This window comes from Sarcophilus harrisii, chromosome 3 (assembly GCF_902635505.1).
Source record: "Sarcophilus harrisii chromosome 3, mSarHar1.11, whole genome shotgun sequence".
NCBI lineage: Eukaryota > Metazoa > Chordata > Mammalia > Dasyuromorphia > Dasyuridae > Sarcophilus > Sarcophilus harrisii.
Window position 1 is genome coordinate 568,866,361 of NC_045428.1, and position 15,865 is coordinate 568,882,225.

General features: G+C 40.4%; 1 protein-coding gene across 3 annotated transcripts in view; it reads right to left on the bottom strand.

The window, feature by feature from the left end:
• Nucleotides 1-635: 635 nt before the first annotated feature.
• KAZN (kazrin, periplakin interacting protein) overlaps nt 636-15,865 on the bottom strand; it is a 579,480-nt gene continuing 564,250 nt past the window's right edge. For all 3 annotated transcript variants that reach the window (XM_031962824.1, XM_031962825.1, XM_031962826.1), the window contains 2 exons: nt 4,076-4,190; nt 636-3,633 (listed from right to left, as the gene is read on the bottom strand). In XM_031962824.1, the coding sequence (XP_031818684.1) occupies nt 3,469-3,633; nt 4,076-4,190 (280 nt within the window). In that variant the 3' untranslated portion in view covers nt 636-3,468. The remainder of the gene's footprint in view (nt 3,634-4,075; nt 4,191-15,865) is intronic.

The window sequence follows — 15,865 nt, forward strand, 5'->3', positions numbered from 1 at the left end:
ATTCCATGAGGGCTTTTAGCTTTCCCTTTGTAGTACTGGGATCAGGGATCCAGCAGACACTGATACACAGGATATAGTGCAGAAATTTTGTATTATTGGGAAACAAGCATGGGGCATAAATAAATGTCAGTAGTACAGGTTAGGGAAGTTGCCAATTGCACCCCGGGTATCATGAAATGAAATAATGCCCCAATGGGTTATGCTCTTACTAGCCCTTCTAGCATATATGGCAGCAGGAAAAATACAAATCTTTGAGGTCAAAAAGTCAAATCAATTGGTATATAAGGGATTTCTTCATTAAAATGGTAGAATTAATTTAATATATCTATTATCCAAATATTTAGGGGAAGGAAATGATATTCTGAATCCATTCTAGTGGATAGTTAAAGACCAAAGAGTGGTCCCTGGCTTAGGGAAGCAAAATCAACAAATTCATGCCTGGGACTCAATTTATACTTCTGTTAGGATGCTCTTTCTTCAACCTGAGACCTAGTTACAGCATAAATACTTTTAAAAATACTCCCTGGAGGCAGCTGGTGATGCAGTGGATAGAGTACCAGCCCTGAAGTCAGGAGGACCTGAGTTCAAATATGACCTCAGACACTTAACACTTCCTGGCTGTGTGACCCTGGGCAAGTCATTTAATCCCAATTGCCTCAGGAAAAAACAAAACAAAAAACCAAACACTTCCTGAAATTGGATATTTGCTATGTATGGAAAATCAAATGTGTTTTCATTTATTCACACAGATATCAATGGCTTTAATATAGACCTTCTTAGTTAAAACAAATTATTAGTCTTAGTAATAGATGTGTAAACAGATCGATGAATCTGAACTCTGCCTCAGTCATTAGTTGGCATTCATTTTTAGGTTTTTTGTTTGAAATTTTGTTTTTGTCCCAATATCTGCATGCAAGAAGATGAAATCTTTTAAAGAATTACTGAGCACCTCTTGTGGGCCTAGCACTGTGTTAAATTGTCTGATGAATGCAGCCAATCCAATGAAAGATTCGGTACAATTGCTTATTTGACCATCACTTTGTTTCTCTTTGCATCTAATCATTTTGACCCTTTTTGGAAACAGACTGAATTTTAAAAGCCCTTGGCCTGACTTTCCATATGAGTTATGAGTGAGACTGAAGTGAGTGAGAGCTAGAACAAAAAGCCTTGCTCCCCTGTCTTTGAAGGGAGAAGCAGGGGGTGCCCACTGCCATAAAGCTCCTTCTGAGAAGTCATGAAGTGTGTTACAGAAATTAGTGCATATTAGTCCTCACAACATCCCTGTGAGGTAGGTGGAGGACAAGGTGCCCTGTCCCTGATCTACAGATGAAAATGCTGAGGCACAGACAGGTGAGGTCACTAGGCGGAGGTCACAATGCAATGACAATTGCAGAAGGAACCTTCTTGGTTCCTTTCCGTTGGCCTTACATCTTGGTTAAGACTCACGTGAGCAGACATGTTATGTTCCATGTAATGGAGTCATTAAAAAACCCTAATTCGTTATTTGAATACTGAACAAGATTTTCTTACTCCCTCAATCCCACGTCCCCCTAAATTAAAGACAACATCGGCACTCTTGAGAAGAATTAAGCTTATTTTCCTCATGGCTCTTGTCTCAAGCAAACTCTTGTGAATAGGGGACTATTTCAATAACATCTTTCATTCAAATATATATATAATATATGTCCTGATGTACTAATTCAACAGGTCACCCGTTCTGTGGAATATCTTAATCTGAGTATCACACATTTTTCAACCACTTAGTTTTTCCCATGTGGATAGCCAAGTTGATTTCTTCTTAATGGCTGTGGATCTCATTGAAAGATCTTGGTGGTATCTTTGATCCTGAAGCAACCAGCACAGTGCCACATTTATTATCAGAAGTGTCTGGAGAACCTCCTCCTCCTGCATTTGGACAATGCACAGGATGTATTCCACGACATGGTGAAAACCCTTGGTGAACATTTATCTCCTCATTTTTGTGCCTCAGCAAATGAACAGCTTGAGTATGATGCATCCATGAAGTATAAAAAGAACTAAAGGCTGAGTGTTGAGTGGATCTCTTTTGGAGGACTTTTGGAAAAATATGGATAAGAATTACACAGTGTGAGATGAGATCAATGGATTGAGGTTTACACTGGTGGAGAGACTGGCTACTTTGATGAGTCTGATATTGATGATTCTGCTTTGTTAAAAAGGAAAAAACCCTTAGTTTTCCCAGGCAATGTGCATACAGTACCACTCACCTCATCCCTAAGCATGGTCACAGTTTTTTTTAAACAATTGTACCCTCTCCTGGTGCAAGATTTTAGGCAGAATAACCACTTCTACCCCTCATGAATTTGTTAAGCATTTCCCTAAATCCAGGGGCCACTCTTTTGGTGAAAGTCCAGGACCTGCCTCACATCATAAGATAATAAATTTAGAGGTGGAAGGTCATCCCATTCATTTTATAAAGGAGGAACTAGACTCAGGAAAGGTAAATGATTAGCCCAAGCTCATACAGAGAGAGTCAATACTCCAAGAAAGATCACAAGATCATAGAAGTAGAGCAAGAAGAAGCTTTAGAAATTATCTAGTCTAGTCTCTCAGTTTATAATCAAGTAAACTGAGGCCCAGGGAGAAGTTAATTTTCCAAGATTCCATAGGCATCAAAGAAACAGAGCAAGCATTCCCAATGTCTTTAAATCTTGGGCTTTAGCCACTCTGCCTGCTGTCTACAGGACAATCTAGGCTGGAGTCTGGAAGGCTGGGGAATCCCTACAGATCCCCTGGAAACCAAAGGGAGAGAAAAATTAGAAGGTGAAGCTCTCACTTGGACATCAAACCAACAAGACAACATCCTTGTCTGCCCATTGCTTTCTCCACAGGCTATCCCAGCCAGAAGGGCAGATGTTTGCTGGGTCATCACTTTCCTTTTCCAAAGTTACTTTTCCTTTAGTTCAAATCAGTGTCTGAAATATGGAATTAAGCCACCAGCTAGCGGGGAGGGTGTGGGCAATGTGGGTCTTTCCCACTCATGGTGGCTTGGTCTGGGGTTCAGGAATAGCTCACAGATGGTTTAACTTCTAAATTCCCTCTGAAATTAGGTCTGAGAATCTGAGAACTTTAGCGCTCCTAGTAACTTGTGAAGGGTCTTCTTAGTTTACTAATTTCAGGTGAAGGGATATTTAAACAGTCCAGGAAAGGATTTTGGATAGTTAAGGTCCTTTTCTGGAGCTCTCTGGGTATGGATCCTCCAGTGTCCAGGAGGAGCTCATTACAAGATCCCCCTAAAGTTGGTCAGCTTAGAAATTAAGTTGTGTTTGGTCTGGGGAGTGTTCCTTGGCTAACAAGATGACAATGTCATGTTGTCACTTAGCTCAAAGTTTCTATGTATACCCAGTTGGGTGGGTTCTTCATAAGCACCTTCCTTCCCGCTTTGATTTTCTCCTTGGCCCATGAGATTGGTGGGAATTAAGTGATTTTTTACACGTTGGTGACCTCCAGTCCACTGTAGTTTTCTAAACGACACTGATCTGGTCTATCTTGAGGGTCATCATCGAAGCAATCTTCATTTCTGAGAGAGCCGTAGTCATCATGGAAGTCAAGGTCTTTGCTGCTGAATCCCCTTCCAATCTTCCCTAGTGGTAACTGGAAAAAAATAGAATCATAGAATGTCAGATTTAGAAGGGCTCATCAAATGTGGACTATTATCAGGGAAAGGCTTTAGAAAAGAGATTGTCAGAAATGAGGGGGAGTGTCTTAGAACCCACAGGGTCAAAGATAGGAGTAACCTTAGAACACTCAATGTCAGAGCTAGGAGGAGCCTTAGGACCCAATGTCAGAGCTCAGAGAAAACTTAGAAAATAGAATGTCACAACTGGGAGGGTCCTTGGAATATAGGATGTGAGAGCTGGGAGGGGCCTTAGAACATGGAATGTCACAGCTGGAAGGGCTCATCCCAGTCACCAAAAAAAAAAAAAAAAGAATTTTTCACTGAATTCATAATTGGGCAGAGCCCAGGTCTTCTATCTCTTAACACCACTGAAACCTAGCAGAGAGGGGCTGGGACATTTGGGATTCTCAGTCTTACCCGGCCAGTCTTGTACTTGACACTACTGTTGGTCTCCTCCTTCCCCTGCCGGGTGACACTGGAAGCCCTTCCTGGGGGGGTCCCAAACCTCTCAGCCTCTCGGATGCCTGTAACACTGGGAAAGGAGAGAGACAACCATCTAAATGAGTGATAAAGTCAACTATATCTTAGTAGACTCTTCATAAATACTTCGGGATGGATTTGTAGGCAGGACAAACTTTTCTCATTTCTATTTGACAGGTGTAGAAACTGAGGCCCAGAGATATGAAGTCTCTACTTGCACATGGTCATACAGTCAACAAGGAGCTCAGTTTTCCAGACCCCACCATTCTTTTTACTACATATACTGGAACCATGCAGACACTTGATAAAAACTATTTTACCACCATTAGTCACTTCTTGGGTTACAGGATCATTGAAAGGTGGAAGGGTCCTTAAAGAACACCCAACTCCCCCTCCCCTTCTCCCCAGCCACTATTCCTACACCCTAGAGTTAGGACAGAGAAACTGAGAGAAGGAACTTGCTCAAGAGCACAAGGCTCCGAAGTGGAAAATACAGGTGTGACACAGAAAGGAGAGTATTTAAGTCAGACTCTACAATCCTTTGTCATAGAATACTCTTATCAGATAAACCTGTCACCAGCCCATCCTTAAGAATGGGACCCGTAAACATTAATCGGCATGGAAACATTCCCAAGGGATTTAATGCTGGAAGGATCTTGGAATCATTTAGTTTGAAGTCCATGTTTTAAATATGAGACAACATATAAAAAGGAAATAAATGATGTGTCTAAAGCCACACAGTCTGTCAATCCCCAAACATTAAATGCTTTTTACATGCATAGAATAATATTTGGCACTGGGATACAAAGAAAGGTGAACCTAGTAGGAAGGGAACCTCTGTGATTATTAGCAGGAAATGGGAGATTTAAAAAATATCCATTAGAGATCCTACTAAAACATTTTAATTTTATAGACCCAGAGAGAAAGTGCTTTGTCCAATTTGAGGTGACTTGCTAGTTCCCAGATAATTCGTATTAGACTATAATCTCACTAACTACTTGGTCAGATGGAAAAAGCTCTTTGGGAAATCTGGTAAGACCCAGAAGTCTATGTCATAGATAGATGAATAGATGGATGGATGGATGGATGGGTGGATAGTTGGACGGATGGATAGATAGATAATAAATAGATGGATGAATGAATAGATGCATGTTCAAATAGATGGATGGATGGATAGATGGATGATAGATAGATGGATAGCAGGTAGATAAATGGAAGGATGAATGGATGGATGGATAGATATAAGATAGATGGACAGATGGATGAATGGATAGATAGATAGATAAATAGGTCCTTCAAATTCAGGGACTGAAAATGTGACAAGGGATGGATCAGGATGGGCTGTACATTTTGAGATAAAAGAGAACTCAAGTCATCTTAGAGGTCTGACCAAGTTGCTCTTCTGCTTAAGCAGTTCCAGGGGCATTTTATTGCCTCTAGGATAAAATTCAAGCTCTTCTATTGGATTTTGAAAACCCTTCATAGTCTTTCAAGGCTACTCTAAACAATACTCTCTCTCACATACTCTATGCAGAGTGATTCATTTGATCTTCATCATGCAGGTAATTCCATTTCTAATCTTCATTCTTTTGCCCAAGCTATCCCTCATGTCTGAAGTTCCCTGCCTCTACTTCTTGGAATGACTAACTTCCTTCAAAGTTCAACTTAAGGGTCACCCTCTGTGGGAGATCTTCCTTGATTCCCTGTTGTGCTTAGTCCCTGAAATGTCTTTGTATTAATTTTTTTCAATCTGGACAGCAGCTATCTGCCCTAGTAGAGTGTAAGCTTCTTGAAGGCAGGGACTACCTCATTTTTGCATATGTGCTTTCACTGTCTAGCACAGTGTGTAGCACATAATTGCATACTAAGATATATATAGGTAACTATAAAGTGATGATAGTTGACACAATGGATAGAGTACTGGGCCTGAAGTCAAGAAGACTTGAGTTCAACTCCAGTCCCAGACATTTACTTCACACAGCTAGTATGTGTCTGAGGCTGGATTTGAACTCATAAAGATGAATCTTCCAAATTCAAGCCCAGTGCTCTGTGCACTATTGTACCTCGCTCCCATGTTTATACACTAAGCCAAGAATTGTAAACATATGTTCCACCAACCAAATACCAAATGCTTGCTGAATTGATTGAATCTAATACAGCTTCCCCCATTTAGGACAAATAAACTAAGGCACAGAGAGGTTAAGTAACTTGCATAATTTGTGTTTACTTATCTTTATAATTGCTGTTATGTCTCTAGTAGAGGCAGGAACTGCTTTTCTTTTTATATTTGTACCCGTTTGGTGCCTCAAATTCTGCTCATCCTGTTTAGCAGAGAACCAGCTTGGCAGTGCAGTGGATGGAGTCAGAAAGACTGGAGTTCAAATCCAGCTTCAGACACGTACTAGATGTGTGACCCTGGACTTTAACTTTAACCTATATCTGTAATATAGGGATCATAATATTCCCTACCTATCAGGGTTATTGTGAGAATCAAATGACATGATATTTGTAAAATGCTTAGCAAATCTTAGAGCACTATGTAAATTATTAACTATTATTATATTAGCTAGTTCTTCTTCTTCTTTGACATAGGGGAGCTTTGCTCATCAGCTCCCTTGACCCCTCTCTATTTTGAGGTTCTTTCTTCCATATCACACTGTTTCTCTACCAATAGTCTCTCTAGCTCCTAGATTCCAACACCCTCCAAACTGAAGACTTTCCCAGAGCTCTCTGGTAAAAGACTACCTCAGTGGACTTTGGCAGAAGCCTGTGATCAAGGACTTAGCCAGTTTTAGATGTGGGCTAAGTCGGGGAGTCAGAACTCCCAGAGTTTCCAAAGCTGCTCAGTCCCTCCTGGATGCCACTGCCCAATCTGTGGGGTAGAATTATTGCACGGAGAGTTCAAATATAGGCACCCGGGCGACAATGCTGTCCAATTAATTGCCTTGTAATTGCTTTTTAGAGCTAATTCATCAAGCCCGGTAATAGGTTGCCAGCTCCTGGGTAAGAGAGTGTGTGTGCTATTTGTCTGTGCAGTGGCGTGGGTCAGGCAATTAAGGTGAGAGATTTTTGTGGAGATGGAATCTGCTCTTCCTGATGACTGGCTGGTGATGAAAGTAGGGGAGGGGAAGAAGACCAACATCACCCTGTCAAGCACATAGTAGGTGCTTAATAAATGCTGGTTAACTGGCTGTTTTGACTTCGACCTTAGTTAGGCTTTTGTCTTTGGAAAAGTTGAGACAGAACAAAACAAGGGAAAAGAAAGAAAGGAGCAAATAATTAATAAATACCTACTATGTGTCAGGTATTGCTCTAGCAGGGGTCCTCAAACTATGGCCTGTGGGCCACTTGCAGCAGCTGAGGACATGTATCCCCCTCACCCAGGGTTATGAAGCTTCTTTATTTAAAGGCCCACAAAACAAAGTTTTTGTTTTTATTATAGTCCAGCCTCCAACAGTCTGAGGGACAGTGAACTGGCCCCCTATTTAAAAAGTTTAAGACTTTACAAATATTAAATCATTGGATCTTCATAATAAACCTGGGAGGCAGATCTCAGTTTTTACAGCTTGAATTTTACAGCTGAATAAACAGAGGCAGTCAGAGGTTAACTGAGTCATCCAGGGTTACATAACTACTAAGTGTCTGAGGCTAGCTTTGAACTGGGGTTTCCTGACTCCAGGCCCGGAAAGGAGACATCTACCTCCCTCAAAAAGGGAGATAGAACTAAACAAGAAAAGGAAAAAAAAAACCTTTTTTCTCACTAAAAGGTAATCATTGCAATTTCATAAAGCTTGCTAGTGGTAAAATGGAGAACTCCAAAGCATAGTATTTTCACTTTTTTGTTTGTTTATCTTTTTTCTTTCTCATAGTTTTTTCCCTTTTGTTCTGGTATTGCACAAAGTGACAAATATGGAAACACGTTTAAAAGGATTGCACATATATAACTTATACCAGATTGCTTGCTGACTTGGGGAGAGGGAAAGTAAGGGAGGGAGGGAGAAAACATAAAATCTTACAAAAATGTATGTTGAAAAGTATTTTTACATGTATATGGAAAAATAAAATACTATTGAGACAAAAAAATCCAACAAAACAAAACAGATCTCAAACATACATCCCCTCTATCTTACAACATTTAAGAAAGTTCACAAGAATCCCAAGTACAGCTAGAACCATATTAAAGTGTAATTGGGAAATAGATAAGAAAATAAATAAAATTACAATAAACATAGATGATGTTAATATGTGGTTTTCTAAGTCCATATGTGGCCCACAGGGATCCTTATATATGATTTAGTGCTCCCCCTTTTTTTGAGTTTAGTATCACTGCTTTGAATGTTTCAACCCATATTTCCCAGTCAGACTGAGGGTCCTGCTTAGAGGAAGTTGAAAGTTTTCTCCATTTCTAAGATTTCTAGACTACAGAGAATAAAAAGGCAGCATGAAGCTGACTTATTCACAGTACTGGAGTTTTATTGCCTTATTATAGAGGTCAAGTCTATTTTGCTTCATAATGGATGAGTTCCCCCTCCTCCCCTTTATTGAGAATACTAACAAGAAAATTGGAAATTTTTGACAGTAATGGAAAATTCTGTTGCTACAATAATGTTCAAGAAGAAATGATTTGTTTCCAAGAGACACTCATTAATCTTGGTATGGAAGAAGGAAGACACAAAAGCAGAGGAGGTCTGGGGTGGGACAAGGAAAAGGAGATGTGAGGGGGAGATAGGGTTGTGAGGGGGAGGTGAAGGTTAGAAGAGGAAGAAAAAGGCTGTGAGGGGGAGGTGGAGACTGAGTCTAACCATATTCCACTGCTCACACATCTTGATGAACCATTTGTACCTTACTGCAGAGCAGCAAAGGAAATATAATAGGCTGTTGTGAAAAGAAACACGATTTTGCTGGATAAGCTGTGAATGTTGAGGGATGTATCAATATGGAGAAAATAAGATAATTAATACATGGAATAAGCCAGTAGGGGTTTCTACAACTGTCCTACCCTGGGAGTGAATTTGAATCTCCCAGGAGACATGCAGGTTTCAGATGTGATTCCTGTTTCTGTAAGACCAGGACTTTTTCCACTTAGGATGCTTTAGTAGCAGAAAGGCAAAGACATTACTCTCAATGATATAAACATATAAATGATATGTCTAGAAGACTTTCAGGTGAAATAATGGTAGAAAGTAATAGCTAAGAGACTGGTACAATAGGGCAAAAAGGCCTTGACAGGCTGGAGAATTGAATTGAATTATTCAGCAGAGATAATTGTAAAGTTTTACATTTGGGTTCAAAAAGTCAACTTCACAAGTATTGAATGGAGGAACCATGGTTACATGCCAATTTGAAAAATATGTGGTTCTTAGTGGGCCAAAAATTCAACATGAGTCAATAGTGTTATGGTTAGAGCCAAAGAACTAATGTGACATTGGACATTAGGAAAGACAGAACCTTGAGGTTTAGAAACACTTCCTTAGCACGCTGCCCTGGTCAGACCACAACCTGAAACATGGTATTTGATAGAGCAGTAGTCTGAGAAGGACATTCTTTAAACTGGACAGTAGCATCCCCTGGAGGCAAGCAGGATAGGGAAGAAGTCATTGAATGTGGGAATCAATCAGTGAAACTGGGAATGTGTAGGAAGAATTAAGAATATCGTGATTGTACTTGAAACAGCTGAACGATTCATATATGGAAAAGGGGTTAGATTTGTTCTCTTTGGAATGAAGAGACCATGGTTCTGATCCTAGCTCAGCCAATGTATTTTTTCTTATATCTAATGAAAAAAATGAACTAGATGATTTCTGGGATTCTTCCTGACTTTGACATTTAAGATCCTAAATTTCCTCCTAAGCTCTGACATTCTGGGTTCTAAGGGCCCTCTCACTTCTGACATTTTGGGTTCTAAGGCCTTCCCAGCCCTGATATTCTGGGTTCTAAGGGTTCTCCCTGCTCTGACAGCCTCTGTTCTAAGGACCTCCAGCTCTCTTCCAGTTTTGATATTCTATGTTCAAAGGTTCCTTTCAGTCCTCACCTTCTGTGTTCTAAGATCCTTCTCAGTTCTGACATTGCACGTTCTAAAATCATTCCCAGATCTTAAGTTCTGTGTTCAAAATTCCAAATCCAACATTCTATAATGTCTGAGGGATATGACCCTACCTATAGGGCCTAGCCCACAGCCTGCTTAATGAAAATCCCATTGAAGAATGTATCAATTCAGAAAATATAATCTGGATGTTGACATGGAGGACTGCCTCCTGAGAATGGGAGCTAGGAGTTGAGGTATCAGGTAGACCGGAAAGGGAGGGGAGTATCAAGTGCAGAGGGCCCATGAAAAGCAGCTGACTGAGTTTAATGAGGCTTTTCTGAATTAGTACCAGATGGCCAGCACCTGCCTACAGGGCTGAACAAGAACCAGGAATTGAGAGCTCTAATAAAGCTCCATCTCAACTAAATAACAACAAAAATCATATTATGAGCTTGAGATCTGAAAGATGAGACCTGACTCAGTGATGACATTGGTTTTCCCAGAAAGCATTTCTGCTTGAGGACGCAGGAAGCTTTCACACCTCTCCGGAGAGTTTCCTGGACCAGTGGGTTTATAGTAAGTCAACTCTACCATGCCCGCAGTCTTCTCATCAGCTCCTTCTGGAGGACATGCTGGGCACTGGGGGAGAGGATGGGAAAGAATAACCCATAATCATATCCTGATTTTTAAATTTGCAAAGCACTTTATGTAAATAATTCTATGATATTAAATATTCATACTTATTTAGTTGAATTGATTAAATATTATAAATTTCTCATTTGATCCTCAAAATAACTCTATGTGGTTGATGCTATTATATTCTCGATCTTATAGATGAGGAAATAGAGACTGAGAAAGGTCATCACGACATCACATGGCTATTATTAAAGGTGAGATTCCTCAGCTCTAAGGCAAGAACTCTTATTGTACTGTATTACTTCTTATGGACTGATGGGTTTAGAAAAAATGTCCTTTACTGTTGTCCGTTGATCTCAGGATGCATCATTGCTTAGGGATCATTCCTGTTAAGAGTATATACCCTCAAATTTTCTAGCTCCCAGGATGAAGAATGAGCTGTTATTGCCTCTCAGACTCTTCATTTTAGAAATAGTCTAGCAGAATTGGACAGGTGCAGGGGTAGGGGAACAAAATAAAAGATGGAGAGAAAAGAATCTTCCTCCACAGACTTCTTCTTGTTTTTTTGCTGAGACAATTGGAATTAAGTGACTTACCCAGGGTCACAAAGCTAGGAAGTGTCTGAGGCCAGATCTGAACTCAGGTCTTCCCGACTTCAGGACTGGTGTTCTATCCACTATGCCATGTAGCTGCCCCTATAACCTTCTGAGATACTTTTCACAAAGGTTCAGAGGAATTCTGATACTTATAGGAAGGTAGAGGGAAGGAACTCTAACACCACTTTCCAATACACACACACACACACACACACACACACACACACACAGCTCAGAGAGTCCTGTGTATCCTTATTTCCAACAGGATACAGTTGGACTGGTTTACAAAGGGTCAAGATAAAGAAGGCGACAGATTGTGGCTATGGCCTGGGAGAGAACTGAGGGGTCGAGAAATTGGGGGTCATATGGATGGGATTAAAAAGTCACATTTTTCATCAGTGGATGAAGAACAGGGCTTGTGGGGGTAAAGCAGAGGGAGAAGTAAAATGACCACAGATGATGATCAGATAAAAGCCTTTCAAGGTTTATGAACACAGAAGTAGAATATTTGTGGGTGATGGCAAGATCAAGGAGGTATTTTCTTGACTAAAATCCCTTTGATCTTGCTCTCACCCATAAAAGCTCCATTTCCATGACCATCTCTGGGTATAGATGAGAGACGGTGGAGAAGGAGGTCATGGGAAATAAGCAAGTTGAGGAACTGGGGAGGTGAGACTATTTGAGAAAATGGCAATATGCATGAGCTTCCCATCCCTTTTGAGCTAAGGTCCCTACAAGAATTCAAATTCATTCAATCCTACTTTTCTTTCCTTTCAATCCATTGAAGTCTGCTTGCCCCAAATCTAGGGTGCATGCTAGATCACACCCACCTTTTCTACCACAAGTTCTGGGTTAATGAGAATGAAAAACAAAATCCGACCTAATACGAGGGCAGAAATTGAGGGGGAGAGAAAGACTGAACTTAGTGAGGAAAAAGGTTTTTCTGAAGTTTGGTGGACAGCAGCTGCTAGGATTTTTATTGGATTGTGGAAATGGATTGAATGAACTTCAGAGGAGAAGTTACTGAGTGATGGAGGTAGAGGGAAAGCTTGAAAGTGGGGATGAGGAGTAACTTCAACCTCTTCAACTAGTGAGTCAGAGGGGGATGAGTGAAGATGCAGCTGCTCTTGGAAATGGTAGACAGGAAGGCTGTGTCATTGGGAGGGAGCCAGGGGTCAGTGAGAACCAAAAAATGAAAAGAATGAGAAAGAAAAAGATTGAAGATGGAAGTATGTTTGTTTCCTAAGGAGCAGACATTTCAAAGAGTGGAAGGGCTGGTTAGCGTTAGTATGTGACATGGAAGGGGATGGGTGGGAAGGGATAGGAATAAGGGGAAATGGTAAGTGACGGAGAACAGGATTGTATGATGACAGCAATGGTTCCGGATCACTTGGATGGGCAAGGGGAGAGTCCATTAATCATTATTCGAGTAGTTCTGGGGAATTACTGGTATCACTGAATGTTCGGCCTCAGGTGGTGTTCTCTAAGAGTGAAAAGAAAACCAGGAGGGAGAGATGGCAGGGGTACAAAAACAGGGCTTGCAAGGGCCTTAGAAAATAGGAAGTCATAGCTGGAAGGGGACTTAGAATATAGCATATTGGCAAGGCAGCCGTGTGTGCCATTTTCTCTGGAAAGCTAAGACCCGTGACCTTAGAGCAACACTAAAAGAAAAGGTTGGTTTAAGGGTCAAATACAGCCTTGAGTGCAGAAATAGAAGAGATTAATTGCTTTGCCCCCCCCCCCCCTCCCAAGATGGTCAGGGCAGAGTCCAGAGATATGAGTTAATATAAACTCCTAGGACATCTCCAGTGGTCTCATCACACATGCCTGAAGCTCACAGTCTCTCTGGGCATTTTATTTAGCCAGAGGGCATGCTACCTGCAGAGATTATTTTTATAGTTCGTTAGTGAGACATGAGGGACACACAACTGACGTTTGTTCTCCTGGCCCTTGGCAAAGTGGGACTTGGTATGTGGCTATGAATAGTGCTCGCCCAAATGTGATATACCCTGGAGGATCAGGGGCAAAAAAGGAATGTTCTCCTTTTCCAAAGAAAGGCAGCTTTGTGAGAAAAACACCGAATAAGTAAGGAGACCTGGCTTTATCTCTGCTCTGAAATCATATGATCCTGGGAAAGTCATTTTATTTCTCTAGGCCTCAATTTCCCTATCTGCAAAATGAGAGAATTGAGCTATATATTCTCTAAGGGCTCTCCAGCTCTGACATTGTGTTCTAAGTGTCCTCGCTGCTCTGACATCCTGTATTCTTAGGGCCCTCTAAGGTCTAAATTTCTGTGTTTTAAAGACCCTCCCAACTTTGGTGTTTTGAGATAGATGGGATACCCTAATGGGGAGTCTAGGAGAAACTAAGTACCTTAGAAGTTTAGTTCAGAGAGACAAAAAGGCTTCAGTATACCGGCACAAAGTGCCTCAGATCCAGGACTTGAGGAGAGCCAAAGATAAAATTGAACCACTTGCCAAATGTGTCAGTGACCAATGATGGAGAATGAAAATATCCTGTCCAATTGATAGAGTCCTAAAGGTTTTTTTTTTTAGTAAAAATGACAAGGGAATTATCTAGAGGGTGTGGTGGGAGTGGTGAAAATCAAGCAATATAAAAACAAAAGATATAAGTAAAATCTATTTTTAAAAAACTTTTGGTTGTTCTGTGGCTTCCTCCACATTGACACCAGTCTCTAGAGACACTCCTCTATTTCCTCTTACAATTGTATCTCTTGATTCAGACCAGTTCTAATGATCTTGTGATGAACAGAGCCATCTACACCCAGAGTTCCTAAAGGAGTGTAGGAACTGAGTGTGGTTCCCAATATAACATTTTCACTCTTTTTGTTGTTAGCTTGCATTTCCTTTCTTTCCCATTTTTTCCTGTTTGATTTGATTTTTCTTGTGCAGCAAAATAATTATATAAATATGTATACATATATTGGATTTAGCATATATTTCTATTATATTTAACATATATTGGATTACTTACCATCTAAGGGAGGAGGTGGGGAAAGGGGAGGGGAAATTAGAACACAAATTTTGCAAGGGTTGAATTTGAAAAATGAAAAAGTATAATAAAAAATTGCATATGTTTTGAAAAAAAAAGCTTTAATAAAAAAGAAAAGAAAAGAATTGTATCTATTTGTCTTTGGAAATTCCATCTTTCAAGATTCCCATCTGTTCTGGGCTAATATCCCTGAAAGAATTCTAATTCATTCAATCCTACCTTTCCTTCCTTTCAACCCTTTGAAGTCTGTTTGCCCCAAATCTAGGGTGCATGAGTTAAAAACAAAAACAAAACCTTCCTTTTGTGATTCCTCCTTAGGCAAGATCTTTAATCTATATGGGACTTAAGTTCCCCATTTGTAAAATGAGGCAAACTTTCCTTGCTTACCTCATAGAATTAGTGTGGGACTCAATGATAATGCACAATTCTGTGATGTATTGAATAAGTGCAAGAATGAAATTATCCTTAAAAATTAAGAAGGGAGCAGCTAGATATGCATTAGAGCACAGGCCTTGGAGTCTGGAAAACCTGATTTCAAATCCAGCCTCAAACACTTAACACTTACTAGCTGTATGGCCCCAGATAAAACAAAACAAACAAACAAAAGAAAAATCAAGAAGTTATTAGTGGACCTGAGTTTCAGAGCTATAAACAGAAATTTTTATTTTTGAGTCAGGTAGCAAAAAATACACTTGGGGCAAGGGACAGGATATTTGTTCTGAAATGCGTATTAGTGAACGTAAATGGAGGTGGTGGCCTGGGCAAGAGCTCACTTGAAGTGCAATTTCCATGTGCCACTTGATAAAATTTTATTTTGTTATTGTTATTGTTTAGTCATGTCTGACCCTTCCCAATTCCATTTAGAATATTCTTGGTAGAGATACCAGAGTAGTTGCCATTTCCTTTTTCAGTTCCTTTTACAGATGAGGAATGAGGCTAGTGTCTGAGGTTGGATTTGAACTTGGGAAAATGAGTCTTCCTATTCTAGGCCCAGCACTCTATGCAGTATGGTGTTGATGGGGTGCAGCTTCTAGGGGGAATATAGCAATAATCCTGAGGTTCCCTGATGTTATTGTTCTAACAATTTGTCTGACAATGAATCCAACGTCTCCTGGCCTTAAGAATACTATAGTAGAGTCCTACAAACACTGCTAACTTTCAGATGAACAATTTGGAACTTGGCCCACTTCAACTGGCGATATAATTGTGGTGTCTTTTCCCTTCCCCCATGCCATGTGGTATCTCCCCTAACTCCACTATGCTTTTCTCCTTGTAGCTAAATCTTTTGGGGTGCTAAGTCCCTTTCAGGATCTAGCCTGCCAGCTAAGGGCATTACCCAGTCTCATGGGGTGTTCTGTTTCTCTCAGATAATTTTGAGTTCCACTGAGGAACTTGTTTTTCATAGTGCTCTCCCACTCTATTTCATATTTGCCATTCCTGGTGTTTATTGTATCCCTT